We start from the raw sequence: 19,899 nt of genomic DNA on the forward strand, positions 1-19,899 counted from the left end.
ATACAGAGTACACAACACGTCTAGAATATTTAGGCACCTTTGAATGTTAGGTTGGCATATGTCATCCCTCCCACTGGGGGCAGTGTTGAGCTTGGCTGATGTACATTTCCCAACAGTTTTCATTATTCCTCCCTTCGAGAGAGACTCCTCCCTCCTTCCCTGTCCTACCGTCCTCCCCTCACCTTCCCCTGGACGCTAGGCAGGGTTTTTGGTCATTATAAAGTCTATGTCATAGAGACAGTAAAGTACCAGATATCTCAAAGAGAGACCAGCTGGAGAAACCAGCAAGCCTGAAGGGCAGCTCTATAGAAAGACTAGCTAGACAGACCTGCAAGCCTAAAGGGAAGCTCTATAGAAAGACTAGCTAGAGACCAGCTAGCCTGATGGCCAGCTCTATAGAGAGACCAGCTAGCCAGCTAGAGAGTCCAGCTAGAGACCAGCCAACATGCATCAGTCCTTCAGAGACTAGAGCCCTGCTCCAATACTCTAAACTCGCTTTTCTTCCATGCTTCCTTCCTTCCATACTTCCTTATTGGGAGCAAAGTAGGATGGAAGTTGGAAGGCTACGATATGATTGGTTACTTCTTGAATGACAGAGTGATGATAATCATTTTGCACAGCAAAGTCCCCCTCCCCTTGTCCCACCCACCCACCCCTCCCTCACCCCTCCCTCCCCATCCATCTCTCATGGTCACCAGAGATTAGTTCCTATTGGTCAGTCTCCTCTCCCCAAGGGTCAGAGTGTGGGGTCAGGGGGTCAAACCTGAGACCAGGAGGTCACATCTACACATGTAGCAGAAAGAAATCAAAACAACTCAAGCTGCAGAAACACTACCACTAATATCCATCGAACACTACCATACATCCATTATCTAAACGCTCTTAAGCAGAAGATTCAAGGTACGTCTCTATTTAGGGTTAGGGATCTTTATCTATGGAAAATTCTTTTTTTGTGTCTCTAACCATAAAATATGGAAAAAAGGTAAAACCATTAGTCTCTCCTCTACTTTCTCCTCTAGTCTCTCTTCCTCTAAGTAACACACACGCTTTGGGTCACGGCTGAAGTCTCCCACATCTTCCAAAGAGGTTCAATAAAAACAGCAGAACAGAATAAAACACGTTTCAACAAATACACATTTAAAACAACAAGAGTTTGTTTTCCTTTTGGTAGCGAGCGCTCAGTGGATGTGCACAGCGGGCGTGCGTCCCCTCTCCCTCCCCGCTCCGCCCCTGCAGGTCACATGACAGCATGGAGGATGAGGGGGGGAGGAATGGGTGGTGATGGAAAAGAGAGGCTGGTGATGATGGTGGTGCATCTTGGGAAGTGTAGTCCTCTGCTAAGCCCTAACTGGCAGGCAGTCTGGGAGAGACAGAAGGCACAGGGTTCACAGAGCTGACGAACAAAGTCCTACGAGGGAACTGGACCTGGTTCATCTTATGTACCGACAACAACCCCTTCGAAAGCATCCCCTCTTTTAACTTCCTCTCCCTCCCTCCCCCCACCGCTCCCCCTCCTCCTCACCTCTGGAAGCGCTCCAGGATATGGGTAAGCATGGTGTCTGTGATGCCAGGACACACGTCCTCTGCCAGGTGGACACTCCTCTCCAGCTCCTCCACGCCCCCCCACTGCTGCTTCACCTGGGGGGGAGGGGGAGAGAGAGAGAGAGAGAGAGAGAGAGAGAGAGAGAGTGGGAGGGAGGGAGGGAGGGAGAAAGAGAGAGTTGTTAAACATCTCGGGAGACAATATATCTATAAAACGTTCCACCGACTTTAAAGAGCACTAAAACTAAAGCTGGCCTCTGGCCTCTAAGACCCAACTTCCCTCTCCAGTCTCCATTCCCAGCCTCTAACCCCAGACCCTAACCTGTCCAGCCTTAATCTTTAGCCGCAGCCTCTTGCCCCCCCCGATTCTAGCCTCCAGCCCCCAGCCCCTACTCACTTCAGAGAAGACGGGAGAAATGACTGTGGTCAGACTGGTAGACCTCTTCATCAGGTCCTGGTCCTGCCAACACACACACACACACACACAGATTTCAGTGTTTCCACTACAATTATGACAGTGACCCTTTCCCACTGTCACAACCATTCTCCTCCAGCCCGCCCACTCAGCTCAGCTCACCGTCCCATTGGTCGTCTTCTTGCTGTCTGGTTTCTTCTTCCTGACTGTGGTGAAGGACCAGCCGGGCTGGGAGGAGCTGTTCTCCTTGTTGCTGGACTCCCTGGACACACACACGCACCCGTTTTTACACACACGCACACACAAAGAAAGTACTGGGCAAGGCATTGATGAGTCATGAAAGGACATGAAAGAATATGCTGACCACATGCTGTGCCAAGTGAGGAAATATTCAATGGAAACTAGATTTGAACCTGTGTACTCCATTGTTTATAAGGCCGTCTGTAACCCATGGACTCACTTATGTGACCACTGCCTGGACTGATTGAAGGATCCGAGCTCTAGTAAACCAAGTCAACCCTTTAAAATTGTCGTCCATCTTTCCATCATCCAGTGTGTGTGTGTGTGTTTCTTGTGGTGTGTGTGTGTGTGGCGTACGAGTCTGAGTCGTCGGAGCTGGAGTCCCCCTCGTCGTGGCCCTCGGCCCTCCATCTTTTCAGCCGGTCGATCAGCTCTGTCAGGTAGGACGTCTTCCTGGCGTTCTTCAGGATGAACTTGTGCTTCAGCAGTTCTCTGGCTGTGGGTCTCTGGAGGCGGGAGAGGAGAGGGGACGGGGAGAGGAGAGAGGTTCGTCAGTACCATTTGGAGTAAAGTCATCACACACGTGGTCCAGAATGTCCCGTTTCAACCATCCAGATCTGGTTCACTTACGAAGGATGGGTCCTTGTTGAGGCACGCGTCCACAAACTCCTTGAAGCTCTTTGAGAACTCCCCGCTCAGCGTGGGAGGGGTGTTCTTGGGGATGAGGAACAGCACGCGCATGGGATGCATGTCAGAGTTGGGGGGCTCGCCCCTGGCCAGCTCTATGGCGGTGATGCCCAGAGACCAGATATCCGCCTGGAGGAGTGGGGGGGGGGGGGGGGGTGGGGGGGTGGGAGAGGGGTTAAACCAGCAGATCAACAGACCACATCAATACTGATCTGTAATGGATGGATCTGAGGATGGCTCTCTGTCTCTATCTCTCTCTCTCTCTCTCTCTCTGTCTGTCACAATCCATGCCTCCCTCACCACAACACACATACCATCACACACGCACACACACCCCCCCACCTTGGAGTCGTAGGCGGACTGCTGGATGACCTCCGGCGCCATCCAGAACGGCGTTCCCACAAACGTTTCCCGCTTGATCTGCGTGTCGGTCAGCTGACCCGCCACGCCAAAGTCTGCCAGCTTCACCTCACCCTGCTCTGATAGGAGGACGTTGGCAGCTGGGGGGGAGGAGGGGGGGGAGGAGAGAGAGACGGGGAGTGAGAGGGAGAGGGAAGAAGGTGGGGAGGGAGAGGGAAGGTGGGGGAAAGTTGATTACTCTCTCTTACACTCTTGGAGGCAGAGAGTCGCACGCACGCAAACGTGAACACGCGTGGACTCAAACCACAAACGTCCAGGTCACCCACCAATGGACGACACCAGATACACTGACCTGCCTTTACACGACACACACACACACACACACACACTCACCTTTGATGTCTCGGTGGATCTTCCTCTCTGAGTGCAGGTAGTCCAGCCCCTTCAGGATCTCCTTCAGCATGGTGGCGATCTGGCCCTCGTCAAACGGCCCTGCTCTCAGCTGCACACACACACACACACACCAAATACACCACACCACACACATACACATGCATGCCACACACATACACCAAACACACATACAACACACACAGTCACCAAAGGTTGAAATCAAGCCTTTTGGCAGGTAGATATGAGCCCACGCACTCAGGTGTTCCTACCAGGTCCAGGGCTGATCCTCCTCCCAGATACTCCATGATGATCCACAGCTTACTGCCCTGGAGAGAAACCAGCACAGCATACCATCACAGAGAGACCAGCAGACGGACCGGCAGAGAGACAAGCAGATGGAGCACCACCAGAGAGCATGGGATTTACCAGCGAAAAGATCAGCATAGGACACAATCAGAGACCAGCAAGGAGACCAGCAGAGACCGGCACAACCCTCTACAATGCGAGTAAATCACTCGCATGTGCGACCAAATTTCACGCTAGGTGACTTAAAAAAAAAATCGATTTCACTCGCCTGTGACTGAGTTAGAGGCAAATAATAAGTTTAGCGCGTATTTCAATGACGCACCGTCGCTTGACTGCAATTAACATGATTGGCTGCTATGACAACAGACGTACAATTCGAGATTTTGTTGCTGCTCAACAACGAAAACGGAGTTTGCCAAAGTAACGGAAAGTCACTAGATTTGTCACTCATCGCTAGATAAGATAGAGCCTTCAGTGCTCAAAAGAGAATAAAATCAGATGTCCACAGCAGTCTCACATCCTCACGCCTTTCAGACCTGATCTTCATTTAAACACAAGGCCAGAGCTTCAGCAGTAAGATCCCATCATCAGCTGTAGAGAGGTGGCTGAAGTCAAGTGGCAAGAGAAAGCCATTTGCAAACATTTGATTAAACCCATACATAAAGAATAATTCAGACAGATAGTGTACTTTTTTTTTCTCTCAATTGCTTTGTTCATGCATTTCATGTAAAGTCTGGCGAGTAAAATAAAAAAGTGTACTAGCCAATGGCGACTCAGGCTTCACTGTGTCCGTGGAGGGTTGCAGCAGAGAGAGACAAATCAGGGATACCCGCAGAGAGACGACAACAAGATACCCACAGAGTGAGAATAGCAGAGAGACTAGTTGGAATAGCAGCAGAGAGAGCAGTCGGCACACCGGCAGAGAGACCAGTCAGAGTGGGTGGCTGGCTAGGGTGTGACCCTACCTTAAGGTAGGAGCCGTAGTACTTGGTGACATAGGGGCTGTCACACTGGCTCAGCACTGTGATCTCCTGCTGGATGTCCTCAATCTCGTCCTCGGCCTCCTCCAGGTCGATGGTCTTGATGGCCACCACGCTCTGGGTGTGATTATCGATGCCTTTGAAGACCTCGCCAAACGATCCCTTGCCGATGCGCTCCAGTTTGGTGAACAGCTCCTCCGGGTCTGTGCGGCTGTTCTGTAATGGGACACACACACACAGCACGTGATGTTTATGTCTGTCCGTGTGTCTCTCTCTCTCTTTTTGTCTCTCTCTCACTCTCTCTCTCACACACACACACACACACACACACACACACACACACACACACACACAAACACACACACACGCCTGCTTCCACCAGATAAAGCTGCGCAGTGCAATCTGGATGCTGTCCAGCTCTTTAATCAGTCTGTCTCCTAATAGCACTAACACGCCTACTTGTCTGTCACACACACCCTGTCTGACTGTCTGCCGCACATACACACACACACTCCCTGTCTATCACACACACACACTACCTGCCTGCCTGCCTGCGTGTCTCACACACACTCTCCCTGTCTCTCTCCCTCCCTAGCTCTCTCTCTCGCTCTCACTCTCTCTCTCACACTCACACACACAAACTCCTCTCTCTCACATACAGTCTTCTGTTTCTCTTCTCCTGAGAGGCTCACACTCAGGTGTGACACAGGAAGCCAGGCTGTAAAGAATACTTCCTAGCTGACCACTTACACACATTCATGCACACACAGAGGAACACTACACACACACACACAATGCTTAGCCTAGGTAGGCTGTGAAAGACCAGGGTTAGGGTCAGTGAGGCATGATGTCCTTGCCCAAACACACCCCAGACCTTGGACTGCAGGCCACCGGACAAATAACCCACTTTGAGGAAATGCTTGTCGGCTTCACGTTCACGCCAGCCTGTCTGTTTGCCTGCCTGTCTAATCTTCACCATCGTCCTCAATCATCTATCAATAACACCTACTAATGACCGAGTGGTTTTGTTCAAACAGCTGGAATTGTCTAGGCCAGTTGTTGGAACCAAACGGCTAGACTGTGAACAAACTAAAACAACTTTGCACATTAACCTAATTAGCTCTAGCAAGGTGGCTGTGGGCTACGTGATTCTAGCTAGTCTCGTAGATTATTTTCTCTTTCAATCTGTCATTCTTAGTTAATGAGTGACTTTCATGAGCAAGTACTTGTGTGTTTACTGACTGAAGTTTAAGCTGTAAACTTTCCAAACAAGGTCGACGTTTGGTTAGTGGACTTGCTGATTCAACACAACAGCTGGTATTAACGTAAACTACGATACAGTCTACTTCCAGCAACCAGGGAAAGCTTGACTACAGTGCACAGGCATTTGCAAACCAAAGTTATGCATGAAATAGCCACGGTTAAGGACTGTTGTCTTGGCTAGTTGCTCGACAAGTCCTTGAATTTGAGACATGAAATATTCTTCCCCGTGTATCTTGCCACAGGGCTGTATTAACATTTCCCGTTGCTGCTGTTGAATCTTGCTGAGTGAGAAAGTTTAAGGCCTCTCGGTCTTACCTGCATCCCGGGAACTTGCACCGCCACCGGTGACAGGGCCATCTTCCGCATCCAAAAATGGACTTACACGGCCTGCCGACTGCCTACTCGATTAGTCGTCAAACGTTATCGAACAACTCTACGACGTCCGATCACTAGTTAGTGCTAGCTAGCTAGTGACAACAAGCCAACGTTTGCTTGTGAGCTGTGTAAAACGCAGCTATCGCCGGCTAAAGTCGTCGTTGTAGCTCGCCAGCTAGCTGCTAGCTAGCATTTCTAGCTTCTTCAAAACAACACAGCCGACTCTCTGTCATTCATAGCATTAACGTTAGCTAGCGATTCCTTCGTTTACACTCGCTTTTACGAAACAAATATGAATAAGGTCGTTATAACATTGTTTGCAAGTTTGTATCCGTTTTAAGATGAGCTTAGGAAGCAGATCTTTTTGAAAGCTCGAAGTCGACGACTTGTTGCCAGCGCTGTGTTCTTGTTGATGTGGCTGAAGTTGTCAGCTTTGGGTGGAGCCGTGTCCGACTTGCGTCACCGCTCCCTGTCACCTTGGTGTGTGTGGTTGCGGTGCTGCCCAACTGTGACTTCCCTGTAAGACACAATTTTCTATTTTTGCTAGAAACCCGTCAAACCGTAACGGGCGTTTTGACAGCTAATAAACTGCAGACGTGCATGAAAATATCAGCCTTTAATCACATTTTACTTTACAAAGTCAAAACGCAGTTTGGAAAAACATGAATGCAATTTCTGAATGTCTTGCCGTGTATCTTAATTCATCCACCCATTTGATTAGTTCAATCCATTTTATACCTCCACACCCGACGATAGGTCCAGCCCCACCTGTCTCTTTCAAAGCCCTTTGACCTCTGACCTTCCATGACGGCAGTTTGCTCTGGTCTTACCCGACAGAAAGACAGAGTTGGAGCAGAACCCTTAATATGGGACCCTGTCTCCTCTTGACCCTGCATTTTCCCTCCTAGATCAGAACCCCCCTGGTTCCAGTTTTTGGTTTCTGGTTCTGGTCGTGCCATGCTCACGCCTTTTTCTCTCTCTTCCTGAATCTCTGTCCCTCTATCACTCCCCCTCCCTCACTCCTTTTCTCCCCCCCTCTCCACTGCCGCGTGCCAGGTGATGGCGATCATGATGACGAAGGCAGCAGCTCCACAGGTATGTCTATGGTCCAGAGGTCCTTGTGAGCCCGAGCGTAGAGGGGCTGCAGCAGCCACCGGGGGTTGGAGAGCAGGGTCAGGTGTTTGTCCTGGAGCCCTCGGAGCAGCGCTGCCCTCTCCAGCCCCTCCAGCTCGGCCCCCGCCTGCCCCACGCCACACTGCCACGTCTCCCCCACCTCCACCAGCCCTGCAGTCAAAATAACAATATACTAATGACAACAATAACATCACATTGCCAGTTAATGTGTTTGTTAAGCACCAATCTGCTATTAGAAGATAAAGCTTCACTCAATTATATAAAGTAATAACAATACCACCAATAATAAGGAATCAGTGACAATAAAGGATAATAATAATTAATAATGATTGATAATAATAATTGTATTCATTTAGCAGATGCTTTTATCCAAAATTACAAACAGTAGGGATTTATACCTGTTGATTTTCAGCCAAATACTATTCAAGTGAACAATGCTTATCCCCTAAACTCAAAATTAATTTAACCTTCAATGAACCAGCACAGGAGTGTGGGAACAATGGAAGGATTAACATTGAAGTGAATCGCAAGACTAACATTTTTAGAATTGGTATGCAGTGAAACTTTCAGTATTGTATCCTCTAATCTTCTACTTGTCTGCACTGTTGGGGAAGCAAGCAAACATCCTACAAAAGAGCATCAAATATGTAAGGAAACCCACTCAAATAAAAGTATAAACATAACTTATTTACATGTAAGTGAAAGTGAGGGTTTAAAGTGAGTTTAAACAGTGCAGTCAGTAGTGCAGATTGGGACAGAATGGTCGTGCAAACAGAATGGTAGTATAACCAGAATTGGTAATGTTGTTGGCCAGTGCCCAGTGGGTCAGTTAAGTAGTCTGACGGCCTGGAGGAAAAGTTATTTTTATAGCCTATACAGTCATAGATACAGTGACTCTAAAAGGGCTCGTGGTTACAGCAGCTATGAAGTGGTCACGGTTGCAGCGACTGTGTAAAGTTTTCATGGTTACAGCAAAGTTGAAATAGTCATGGTAATGGCAACTGTGAAGTTGTCATGGTTACACTGATCGGGAAGTAGTCATGGTTTAGTAAAAGACTATGATGTAGTCATGGTCATGGCAACCATTTAAAGGATTTATGATTCTGGGAACTTTGTGAAGTAGTCATGGTTACAGCGACTCTAAAATAACCAGTGTCACAGCAACTCTGAAGTAGCCACAGCAACTCTGTGAAGTAACCAGGGTTGCAGCAACGCTAGAAAATAGTCATGGTTACAGGCAGCGATTGTGTGTTAAGTAGTCATGCTTGCAACGGATTACCTGCCACGACTCCTCGGCCGTACCGTTCCCCGGAGGTCACGAGCTCCTCTACTTGTACCAGGTCCATCCCCAGCGCGTGCGTCAGGACATCTCTCCAGTCATCGCCCTCCCAGTCCTTCTGCGCGATGTGAACGGCCAAGGTGCAGTTCTCTATGGCTCCCAGCAGGGGTCGCCAACGCGTCTCGATTGTTTTGACACCATCTAATACGAGCCCTGCGTATGGCTGTCTGAATGACAGGCAGCTGACTTGAAGAGTCATTTCTATCCAGCTGGAATACCTGAAACAATCCTAAACAACAGCGATATTATTATTCTCATCCAGGCGCACCCAGTCTAAGTTAAGTCACCAAAGTCCGCCTGCCACACATGAATCCAGTCTCCCTCCTTCTGTCCGCGTTCCCCCAGTAGGCGGGAATAAACTGGTTAGCGTGCAGTCCGGTTGGCTGCAATGCTTTTATCGTCTTGCATTCTAAAATATGGCAGCTAGTTAAGCCGCAAATCAATAACGTGTACAGCTACGTTCTCATGAAAACAGCAACGGACCCGAGCCAGCCAGACCTCACTTCCTGAATGCGCCTTGACGTTTCGACTACGCTAGACAGTCATAGCGTCGCCTAGCGCCTACTTGTTGTTAAATCTTTATTGAGAACAGTCACTCCGGAGTTTTTTTTTACTGATGTATACTTTATTAGTCATTAATACACAGGCATTCATTGAACACTTGCATATAAATGTTTACTGCAACAGAAGTATGAATGTATAAACAGCAGGATAACAGAGGGTGAAGAAACACATGCAACCCTAAATATGTACAGGGGTGTGTGTTTCTTTGATTGTATGTGTGTTAGACTGTGTTTGAGTGTGAGTGTATTGGTCCAACACCCGTCTGCTAACATCCCATCACTTAAGTTTCAGCAGTTTTCTCAGACCAGCTGAGAGGGTGGGGCAAGGTGTGTTTAAAATGCGTGTGAAGATTTTTTTTAATAGAAAACATATTCTAAGAGTAGCTATGTGTTTAACAGGCATGACCTTAGTGTCATTCAATCCAACTAGCATTATATGTTTGGAACAGAGTTTGGAAAATATGTTTGAACATCCTCCCTCCATCTCTCACACACACACACATATTACCTCCCTCCATCTCCCACACACATTTTCTCTCTCTCCATATCTCTCACAAACACACTCTCCATCTCCTAGGAAATAAACACATGGAAGTACAAAAGAATATCACAATAATCACATACAGATATCATGACATCATCGTGTCATCAACGGGTTTCCTGTGTCTGGTCATCAGGTCACCCAGAAGAGACCCCTTCCTTCCCTTGCCAGAGTGGTTGCCATGGCGACCTGCCGCAAGGGTCAGGTGACCAGGGCTCAGTGTTCCGTGACAAGGCGGCTCCTCTCCAGGTGGACATGACTCTTCAACATCCTCGTCCTCATCTCCAGTCCCCAGCAGTCTCTCTCTGCTTCAGTTCACACAGCTTAGGCAGTCTGCATCCAGACAAACCGGTCTGAACCGGTCAGCAACCCGTCGGAACCAGTCTACAACCGGTCTGCAGCAGTCTGCCAGCTGCGAGGCTGGCCTAGTCAGGCATGTCAATACAGAGTTTGGGAGGCGGGACAAAGTACTTCCCTGGGCTCTGCGTGATCACCACGCCCGTCTTTTTGCGGAACATGGGCGCCATCTTGGGAGGCTCGTGAGCGGGCATCTCCTCGGACGCCTCGGGGTCCTCGTGATGCAGGTCGTACGACACGTTGCCGTACTCACGCAAGAAGGGGAGGAGTTCCAGCAGGAACTGGCAGAAGTCCTTCCTGATCCCAAACCACCCTGGAAATGAGGTGGAGAGGTAAGGAGTTAGACTATATCTGTCTCTTTCTGTTAGACTCAGGGGTTAAAGTGGGGGGGGGGGAGTGACCAGTGGCTAAGAAATTGTGAATGACAAGTCATGTTCCGCAATAAATGTGCAAACTTATTTTTACGTCGCAGACACGGTCAGTCATAGACAACGGTGTGTCAGCTGTAACAGTTGCTCCCGGCAACGTTGTGGTAAGTTTGAGTGCACGGGCAGCGGCTCTATGACATGACGAGCTAGCACTTTACCGCTGCTGGCATATAGAAGCTTCCTCGAGCAAAACGTGCAGAAACAAGCTCCAGGCTCTCTCAGTGTCTTGCACCAACTGCCAAAAGGCTCGCCGTCTCTACCTTCTTCTATCCACACCCAGTGCCGTTTATTTTTGAGTCCTTTATCTATGGGTAGGACAACATCCCCCAGGCTTCAAGAATTTGCGCTCCATGCTTTCACCGACAACGCTAACGTGACGTATGGATCTCATCCACACTGTGTTGCCAGGACCCGCCCTGCTCTGCTATTGATAGGCTTGTAATGTTAGTTATAGCTGCGTTCCTCTCATATGATTGGTAGGGAAAAACAATTGACTCGAAAATATTAAACCGCATGCAAGTTCCCCCCACAAAAAATGTAATGGCCGCACGCCATCGATCCGGCAGGGGGGGGGGGGTTTAAATCCACTATCGGAATTCACACAGGCTGTAACCCTAGTACCTAGTCCGTCCTCACAAACAACACACTACAGGAATGAATATTTTTGGTTTTGAATCGCAGTGTATCACTAGTTACCATGCAGAGGAGCTATTAAGAGCCATTCTTTCAATATTTCAACGAGATTTTGAGAAAAAAAACCAAACAAACACAAGATGTAGCATATCAACCACCCCCCCGACTCACAGTGGTTCCCTCCCTTCTGTCCGAAGGTGGTGGCCATGAGGGTGACCAGCGACACCCACAGAGGCACGAACACAGACACGTAGCTGGACCCGTAGTGACCGTCCAGCTTGTGCACCAGCAGGATCTGGCGGCAAACAACTACAGGTCAACACATCTGAGAGAGACAGTCCGATCGAGAAAGAGACAGAGAGATGACGCGTGACATGGAGCAAGAGAGGAATCGTAAGATAAGAGTTAGAATGTGCGAGACAGAGGAAAGAAAGTCTGTGTGAGACGGAGAGAGAGGATGCGAGAGAGATGGATCGACGGGTCGCCGTGACGACCGCGTACCTCGAATGTTAGCAGGGGCACCACGATGGTCATCCAGCTGATCGCCATGGTGATGTGCGTGCGGCGTTGCTCAGGAATCACATCCATGGAGCGCAGGAAGAGAACGGACCACACGATGTAGTACAGCACCACCAGGCACAGGAATGACATGAGGATCCAGAGAGGAACGCACACCACCTGCACGTACACACACACACACTTGTTAACACACGCTAACACACACATGTTAAAACACACACACACGGATTATAGTGGAGTGTGTACCAGCCAGGGCCAGCTGATGATCCTGTCCAGACGCAGGGCGATGAAGATGAACTGCAGGATGTTGACAGAGCACAGGATCTCCAACTGCTCAGGAACACACACACACACACACAGTTAATGTTTCTGCTCCATTAGTGACTATGTGTATCTAGATGTAACTCATGTTAACGTTGTAGGCTCTGATAGGCCGTGCTCCGTGGCAGAGCATCTGACTGCAGCTCTAGAAGTCGCAGGTTCAAATGTCCCCCTGGACATCGCTTTGGATACAAACCGTCCGGATAAATGAATATATTACATCTGTGTGGGGTCAGGGTTATGGGTCAGGGGTCTGACCTCCAGGGTTAGGGCTAGGGTCAAGGGTCAGTCTAACCTCCAGGGTTAGGGCTAGGGTTATTGGTCAGGGATCAGTCTAACCTCCAGGGCTAGGGTTAAGTGTCAGGGGTCTAACCTCCAGGGGTAGGGCTAGGGTTAAGGGTCAGGCGTCTGACCTCCAGGGTCAGGGGTCTAACCTCTAGCGAGCGGTCGTGTCTGAAGCCCCACACGCAGGCTGCCACGGAGACGGGAGAGACGAAGAAGAGCGGCATGAAGACGAGCAGCCAGAAGTGCGTTCCCCTGGTAACCCTGTCACACACCAGCACCTCGAAGGACAGCAGCAGCAGGTGGATCCCCACGGCGATCAGCATGGCCTTGAACTCCACACACATCTCCCCCTCCGCCCTGCAGCACACACATGCACAGTACACATTCACGTACAGCGTGCATGCACACACACTCACACATTAGTGGGTACCCTTATCAGTATATACCTACCAAGCCTCCCCTCCCCATATATCACAAGAGTAACTAACCGCACCCTTATACACCAAACTCCCTGGGCCAGGTGTAACTAACCTGTACTGTGGGTTGTGGGCCCAGACACCCGTGCCCACGGCGGCTCCTATAATGACCATGAGCTTCCAGAGCCAGATGGGGCTGAACACGGCCCAGTAGCTCCACTGGATCACCCCGTCCAGCCGCAAGGCGAGCAGCACCGAGAACAGCAGCAGGCACGCGTAAATCAGGAACTTACTGATGGTTGGAAACACAACAGTATGAGGGCTGAAGTTGAATCATGTTATTATTATTGTAGTACACCGTACTTGAGATGTGGTTGCTTTGAACTGTGCCTGGTACACACCGAACGTTCCTTGACCCTGACCACCGAAAAACTGTCAGAGCTAGAGCTATGCACTTCTGATATTCTGCTGTAGTTTTAGTTTGAACGACGCTTTGGATAAAAGTGTCTGCTAAATGAAGTAGCTAAATGTAAATAAACTAGCACATCCAGTATGTTCAGATAGGGCAACAAACCTAGTACGGTTCGTTTATTCGCGTTGACGTGCGATATGCCAGGTCACGCTGACGGGTAATGTAAGATAATTAGCCTGCTGTCAATTTCAGTTTTAGTTATAGAGATTGACAAGATGTTGTTAGCCAACTAGCTAGCAGCTAACGTAAGCTATCTCCAACTAGTTGGTTACAATTTAAGATGATGTCTGGATAGTCTAGCTAGCTAGACGGCTATTGTAGTAAGCTAGCTAGCGAACATTATCAGCTTGACAATCTTCATAGATAATTTACCAGCTTGGATTTTTACTTATTTTTACTTATTATTTTTAAAAGGAAGCAAATGTAAATATGTGTCGAAGTCACTAACTACTAGCCTACGTTGGCAGGCGGTAACTAGCTAGCTAGTCTGTCACTGAGGCTGCTAGCCAGTCAAGTTACTGTACTAGCCGTAGCTAGCAAGCTAGTCCGATGCGATGAACAGCTACTGTAGCAAGCCTGAGAATTGGGCTAGCTACTGGTGTGGCTACTATCTAGCTAGTCTAGCTTCGTACCTTGGGTTGAAATCTTGGAAGAATCCCCGTAGATTCATGATGACAGCTGTTGTTACTGTTGTTAAATCATTATCCTGGTCAACATATATTCTATCCGTTAGCTCTTTGGCTAAAGGTAGCTAGCTAGCTAGCAAATGTAAGTCTGGCTTTCCAAATCCTTTGCGACAAGCGTTCACATCGAGAGCAGCGGTGGTTTTCTTGTTGCGATTCTCGACCAACGTTAGGTGTCAGCAAAGACGGCTCTTCTTTCTGATAGAGTTGGCGTAACTGTGGACGGTCGAACTGCAAAGATCAACCTGGCTAGCAATATTCTGACGTATATACCCCCCCCCCCCCCCCGTCATTCCCAGGGGTTGCTGGTAAATGTAGTTTATAGTGGCAACCAACACTACAATTCTATTAGACTAAAATATTAGAAAACTACAACAACCAAGAAGCTACGCTGTGTGTTTGTATCACTGCCTGCCGATGCATCGATGACAGTCGGAGGATGGAGGCAGGTAAACAAAAACTGCTAAAACAAATCTAGATTTATTTAGTGTTCATACAGCATTTTGGCAGCACTATTCCCCCTGCAAAATATGAATTACAAAATTACCCCGTATTGAGTGTCGGTTGGGGCTGTAGTCATCAGATTCGTTATCAGGAAGTGAAATATTTGGATATAAGTTTTAGCCATTGTTCTTTGATATGTCTGTTATGGTCACCCAGCTGTCATAACAAAGTGATATCGGGATATTTTACTCTTTAAATGTTAAGTGTCCAACCCGAGTCCGTAGACAGACTTACTCTTATATGTTGTAAGCTATATTATTAGATCCAGCCGGTGTTACCCAAGCAGTAGCTAGCTGTGTTAGATAATGAAACAGATAGTGATTACTCTTGGATCGACCATTTTGCACGAGTCATTCCCTGTGCTGTTGTTTAATGATGAACTCACACTCCGCTCTCCGTGTCTGTGTCCCACGGCAGTTTTTGCCAAATATGAAAACCAAATAAACGTGTTTTCTGAGTTCTTGGAGGACTTGCCCGACACCGAAGAGCCAGTGTGGGTCCTCGGGAAGAGTTACAATGTTAAGACAGGTATGGATCCTACAGGACTGTGTAGCTTGTGCCTCCATATTGTTTTACTGTTTATTGCCATCTTTTGTGTTAGTGTGGTGTGTATTATCTGTTATGTAAGGATGTTTAGCCTACCTGTACATTCCTGCCTCTTTATGTTTCTGACCAGAGAGAGCAGAGCTGCTGTCTGACATCCAGTCACGCCTCTGGTTCAGCTACAGGAAGAAGTTCTGCCCCATAGGTCAGTAAAACATCAAGATTTCCTCATTTGGTCCTTAGGAAATAACGCAACGGGTGAACTAGGAACTTTGCAGTTCTAAACCTGTGTGTGTGTGTGTTTGTGTGTGTGTGCAGGAGGGACCGGGCCCTCATCAGATGCAGGCTGGGGATGCATGCTGCGCTGCGGTCAGATGATCCTGGCTCAGGCCCTACTCTGCTCACACCTGGGGAGAGGTGAGCTAACTGTGTTCGGGTTTGTGTGTGTGTGTGTGTGTGTGTGTGTGCATGCTGTATCTATGCGTGTGTACTGTGTGAGTATACTATATCTGTGTGTGTGAGTGTACTGTATCTATACGCGTGTATATTGTATCTATGTGTGTACCGTGTACTGTGTTTATGTGTGGTTGTTTATACTGTATCTCTGTGTACCTGTATTGATATCCCCCTGCCCCATGTCTGCAGCGTGGAGATGGAGGGGGGAGAGGGGACAGCCAGAAGACTACACCCGCATCCTGCACTGCTTCCTGGACAAGAAGGACTGCTGCTACTCCATCCATCAGATGGGTGAGGGAGGAAGGGAGGGGTACTACTTCTCCACCCATCAGATGGGTGAGGGACAGGGTGGGAGAGTGTGGGAGGGGGAGGGAGAGGAAAAAGTGAAGGTGACCGTGGTTGTTGTGTGTTTGCAGCCCAGATGGGGGTAGGAGAGGGCAAGTCTGTAGGAGAGTGGTATGGACCCAACACTGTGGCTCAGGTGCTCAAGTAAGTATGGTAGACACACACATACAGTACACGTATACACCGTACATATATATACAGTGCACACACACACACACACATAAAAGTAGACACAAACAAACAGTACACATAAACACGGTACAAAACACACACACACATACTGTGTATTGAGCTTGTGCTTCGGTGTCCTGCAGGAAACTGGTGCTGTTTGATGACTGGAACTCTCTGGCCGTCTATGTGTCAATGGACAACACTGTGGTGATTGAAGACATCAGTGAGTCTTTTCTCTCTCTCTCTCTCTCTCTCTCTCTCTCTCTCTCTGTCTCTGTCTCTGTCTCTGTCTCTGTCTCTGTCTCTGTCTCTCTCTCTGTCTCTGTCTCAATTTTTGTATATTTTCCTGCTTGGAAGTCCTGTGTGCCACTGTGTAAACCTTTGTTTCATGTTATCCACAGTTTAAACCTGTGTTCTATGTTCCACAGAGAAGCAGTGTCTACAGCCAGGAAGTGGCAGCAGGCTCCGCCCTTCCTGTGGTTGGGGGGAGGTGTTCCCCCCTGCTGACTCCCCTAGCAACGCCCCTGACCACATTTGTTTCTACACAGCGGGAAAACAAGGCTCTGTCTGCCCTCACTCGCACACACACCATCAGACCCATGCACACACACGCTCTCAACCCCGCACACACTCTCAACATAAGACCCACACACACAGACATTCACAACCCCCCACGCACACGCACCACCAGCCCCACACACACACTCACCATGAGCCCCACACACACAAGCCCTCCCAGCCTCACACACAGCCCCACTCCCAGCCCCACACCCCACACTGGAAGCCCCTGCTGCTGGTGATCCCCCTGCGTATGGGCATCAACAACATCAACCCTGTCTACATACAGGCCCTTAAGGTACTTCCTGCTTCCTGGTCTCACAATACACTTGATGTCTCCTGTCATTGGACAGTAGCCGTCATGGGACAGTCATGTGACATGAGTGTTCCGCCTCCCCAGGAGTGCTTCAAGATGCCCCAGTCTTGTGGTGTTCTGGGGGGCAAGCCCAACCTGGCCTACTACTTTATAGGCAGCCTAGGTGAGTCCAGCCCCAGCCCAGGATCCCAGACCCAGCCCATGACACCAGACCCAGCCCATGACACCAGACCCAGCACATGACACCAGACCCAGCCCATGACACCAGACCCAGCCCAGGACCCCAGACCCTGACCCTAGACCCCCACTCATTCAGGGTTCTGATGCTGTTCTGTTGTGACGAGTTACCTATATATATTCAACCTAGGTCTTGCACCCCCACTTCCCTGACACCCTAGGAGAGGAGCTGCTGTACCTTGACCCCCACACGACGCAAACCACAGTGGAGGTGGAGCCAGGCGTTGCCATGGACGACCACAGCTACCACTGGACCAGGACGCCTCGACACATGAAGATCACCAGCCTGGACCCTTCGGTTTCCCTGGTAACACACATTCCTCACATACACACAGCCTGGACCCCTCTGTCGCCCTGTTAACACACACACACACACAGGAACGCGCTCAGCCTCTTGTACAGTGGGGTGTGTGTGACGGTGTGTGTTCTGTCTGCAGGGTTTCTTCTGTCAGAGCGAGGAAGACTTTGACAGCTGGTGCTATCTGGTCCAGCAGGTAAACGGTTAACATCATTGAAATCACAGCATGATGTGGTTGTTGTTTTTGTTTACATCATATTATTGTTTGTGTTGGTATTGTTTACATTGTGTCTATGTTGGCCAACAAATGCTGTTGTTGATTTTGTTTACATTGTGTTGTTGTTGCTGACGTCCCCAGGAGATCTTGAAGAAGACGAGTCAGCGCATGTTTGAGCTGGTGGAGAACCATCCTCCTCATTGGCCACCTTTCGTCCCGCCCACAAAACCTGAGGTCCATACCACCGGCGCAGGTCAGAGGAATGAACCTGTCTGTCTCTCTCTCTGCCTGTCTGTCCACCTGTTTCTGTCTGTCCATCTGTCTGTCTCTCTGTCTGCCTGTGTTTGCTGTCCACCTGCCTGAATGTACCAGCAATAAAACCTAGCATCTGTCTGTCTCACCAGAGTTCATCGAGTCGCCTGACCAGCTGTTAGAGTCTGAGGAGGAGTTTGAGATCCTGAACGTGTGAGCTGCTCCTTACAGACCAATAGAGGGCGCCGTGCTACACGGCTGTCCTGCCTCCGCTCTGCTATACTCTAGTGTGCTCTGCTCTCCTCTAATGTGGTCTGCTATCCTCTCCTCTAGTGTGCTCTGCTCTCCTCTAATGTGCTCTGCTATCCTCTCCTCTAGTGTGCTCTGCTCTGCTCTCCTCTAATGTGCTCTGCTATCCTCTTCTCTAGTGTGCTCTGCTCTACTCTCCTCTAATGTGCTCTGCTATCCTCTCCTCTAGTGTGCTCTGCTCTGCTCTACTAAACTCTTCTTTTGTCTGTCTTGCTTCGCTCTGCTCTGTCCTACTCCTCTTTACTGTACTCTGCTTTACTCTCCTCTACTCTGCTACACAGAAGAAGTGCCTCAGAATCACACCAAGCACAAGTTACTCACCGTTCTGCAAAAACACTCTTTTACACACACACACACACACACAATCAGGACTCAGCCTGGCCACCAGGATAAAAAGACTTCAGAACAAACTACCTATGTCGAGCAGATCACATCCTACACAGCGGCATTCCACACCAGCTTGTCACCACTCTGTCTCACCTTGATGATGTCACTGGAAACCCGAGGTGGGGGTCCTGGCCGCTTCCTGGTGATTGGCGGCTCTGGACGCCACGGAAACCGGCTTGTCCGACGATCAACAGGGCCGCGTGTATTGTCACAGTAGCCGCAGCTGTTGTTGTAGAGGCTGGGAGGTCCAGAGGTCGGAGAAGGACTTATGTTCATCAGTGTTAAAAACTCAAAACAGGAACACCAAGAGCTTGCTATCAATGAGAAAAGTGCCTCTGACTGTGTGTTTCTGTATATCTGTTTTGGGAAGGGGACCTCTCCTCCGACTACATTGTACATGTCTGATAAATAAAGATGTTTGAACACGAGTCGGGCTCAGAGTGTCATAAGCGTGTGGTAGAACATTTGACTGCCGAGCAAGAGGTCGCAGGTTCAAAGGATGTGTGTCGCTTATGGATGAAAGCTATGTGTGTATGTGTGATGTATATATGATTTACTGGCTGTGTATATATATATGTGTGTGCCAGAGATTATTGTGTTGTTTCCCTCCACTGGTCTGTGTGACTGAGGTGCCCCACCCTAACAGCCACCCTGAAACGGTTCCAATCAGCTGCAGGCCTGGGGGGAGACATGGGTGTGGGCCCGTGAAAACCCTTGATCAACATCTGTGGCATAATAGAAGCAGAAGTGGAAGTAGGAGGGAAACGGTTTCTATGCTGTACACAACCCCACCCTCTACCTCTCCCTGTCTGTCTGCCTTCGTTTCTTTGGCACTCTCTCGAATCTGTTTCCCACGTCCTCTGTCACCAGACTGATCCTGTTTTGGTCGCTGAGTAGCTGGACATCACTCCTCCTCCACTTGGTCTTGACCTCACCTCTTTGTCCTCACGCCGCATCGACACCTCCTGCAGACCTCCTGCAAACCTCCTCCAGACCCCCTGATCGACACCACCTCCTCCACCTACAGACCTCCTGCAGAGAGATACGCAACAGA

The 19,899-nt window shown here is 49.2% G+C and overlaps 4 protein-coding genes across 4 annotated transcripts; 1 reads left to right on the forward strand and 3 right to left on the reverse strand.

The window, feature by feature from the left end:
* Positions 1-672: 672 nt before the first annotated feature.
* stk26 (serine/threonine protein kinase 26) lies at positions 673-6,998 on the reverse strand. Its single transcript, XM_047042922.1, has 11 exons — positions 6,502-6,998; positions 4,909-5,139; positions 3,907-3,963; positions 3,638-3,746; positions 3,227-3,384; positions 2,828-3,013; positions 2,555-2,703; positions 2,120-2,219; positions 1,940-2,002; positions 1,523-1,638; positions 673-1,360 (listed from the first exon to the last, which is right to left on the reverse strand). The coding sequence occupies exons 1-11, from the start codon at positions 6,550-6,552 to the stop codon at positions 1,345-1,347; spliced, it is 1,236 nt and encodes a 411-aa protein (XP_046898878.1). The 5' UTR covers positions 6,553-6,998; the 3' UTR covers positions 673-1,344.
* Positions 6,999-7,158: 160 nt separating this feature from the next.
* Positions 7,159-9,552, reverse strand: zgc:110222 (uncharacterized protein LOC550336 homolog). The gene is made up of 2 exons (XM_047042925.1): positions 8,975-9,552; positions 7,159-7,845 (listed from the first exon to the last, which is right to left on the reverse strand). Exons 1-2 carry the CDS (start codon positions 9,231-9,233, stop codon positions 7,628-7,630), a joined length of 477 nt encoding a protein of 158 aa, XP_046898881.1. The 5' UTR covers positions 9,234-9,552; the 3' UTR covers positions 7,159-7,627.
* Positions 9,553-9,653: 101 nt separating this feature from the next.
* Positions 9,654-14,526, reverse strand: tmem185 (transmembrane protein 185). The gene is made up of 7 exons (XM_047042923.1): positions 14,202-14,526; positions 13,213-13,389; positions 12,831-13,038; positions 12,322-12,405; positions 12,058-12,234; positions 11,728-11,851; positions 9,654-10,808 (listed from the first exon to the last, which is right to left on the reverse strand). The coding sequence occupies exons 1-7, from the start codon at positions 14,237-14,239 to the stop codon at positions 10,564-10,566; spliced, it is 1,053 nt and encodes a 350-aa protein (XP_046898879.1). The 5' UTR covers positions 14,240-14,526; the 3' UTR covers positions 9,654-10,563.
* A 105-nt stretch (positions 14,527-14,631) lies between these two features.
* atg4a (autophagy related 4A, cysteine peptidase) lies at positions 14,632-19,273 on the forward strand. Its single transcript, XM_047042921.1, has 13 exons — positions 14,632-14,701; positions 15,174-15,284; positions 15,433-15,504; positions 15,618-15,716; positions 15,945-16,046; positions 16,172-16,244; positions 16,415-16,494; positions 16,700-17,127; positions 17,230-17,308; positions 17,544-17,689; positions 17,820-17,876; positions 18,039-18,150; positions 18,302-19,273. Exons 1-13 carry the CDS (start codon positions 14,692-14,694, stop codon positions 18,364-18,366), a joined length of 1,434 nt encoding a protein of 477 aa, XP_046898877.1. The 5' UTR covers positions 14,632-14,691; the 3' UTR covers positions 18,367-19,273.
* Positions 19,274-19,899: the final 626 nt, after the last annotated feature.

Source organism: Hypomesus transpacificus, chromosome 20 (genome assembly GCF_021917145.1).
Source record: "Hypomesus transpacificus isolate Combined female chromosome 20, fHypTra1, whole genome shotgun sequence".
In the NCBI taxonomy this organism is placed as follows: Eukaryota; Metazoa; Chordata; class Actinopteri; order Osmeriformes; family Osmeridae; genus Hypomesus; species Hypomesus transpacificus.

Coding starts and splice junctions, on each gene's coding strand:
- stk26 (XM_047042922.1), bottom strand. CDS start 6,552: ATGCGGAAGATGGCCCTGTCACCGGTGGCGGTGCAAGTTCCCGGGATG. Junction 2,220..2,554: donor AGCTCCGACGACTCAGACTC/GTACGCCACACA, acceptor GTGTGTGTCCAG/GGAGTCCAGCAACAAGGAGA. Junction 1,639..1,939: donor TTTCTCCCGTCTTCTCTGAA/GTGAGTAGGGGC, acceptor CCTCCCCCCCAG/GTGAAGCAGCAGTGGGGGGG.
- zgc:110222 (XM_047042925.1), bottom strand. CDS start 9,233: ATGACTCTTCAAGTCAGCTGCCTGTCATTCAGACAGCCATACGCAGGG. Junction 7,846..8,974: donor CGGCCGAGGAGTCGTGGCAG/GTAATCCGTTGC, acceptor TTTTGACTGCAG/GGCTGGTGGAGGTGGGGGAG.
- tmem185 (XM_047042923.1), bottom strand. CDS start 14,239: ATGAATCTACGGGGATTCTTCCAAGATTTCAACCCAAG. Junction 12,406..12,830: donor GACACGACCGCTCGCTAGAG/GTTAGACCCCTG, acceptor GTTCCTGAGCAG/TTGGAGATCCTGTGCTCTGT. Junction 10,809..11,727: donor ACAGAAGGGAGGGAACCACT/GTGAGTCGGGGG, acceptor CCTCATTTCCAG/GGTGGTTTGGGATCAGGAAG.
- atg4a (XM_047042921.1), top strand. Junction 16,245..16,414: donor ACTGTGGCTCAGGTGCTCAA/GTAAGTATGGTA, acceptor GGTGTCCTGCAG/GAAACTGGTGCTGTTTGATG. Junction 17,309..17,543: donor CTACTTTATAGGCAGCCTAG/GTGAGTCCAGCC, acceptor CTGACACCCTAG/GAGAGGAGCTGCTGTACCTT.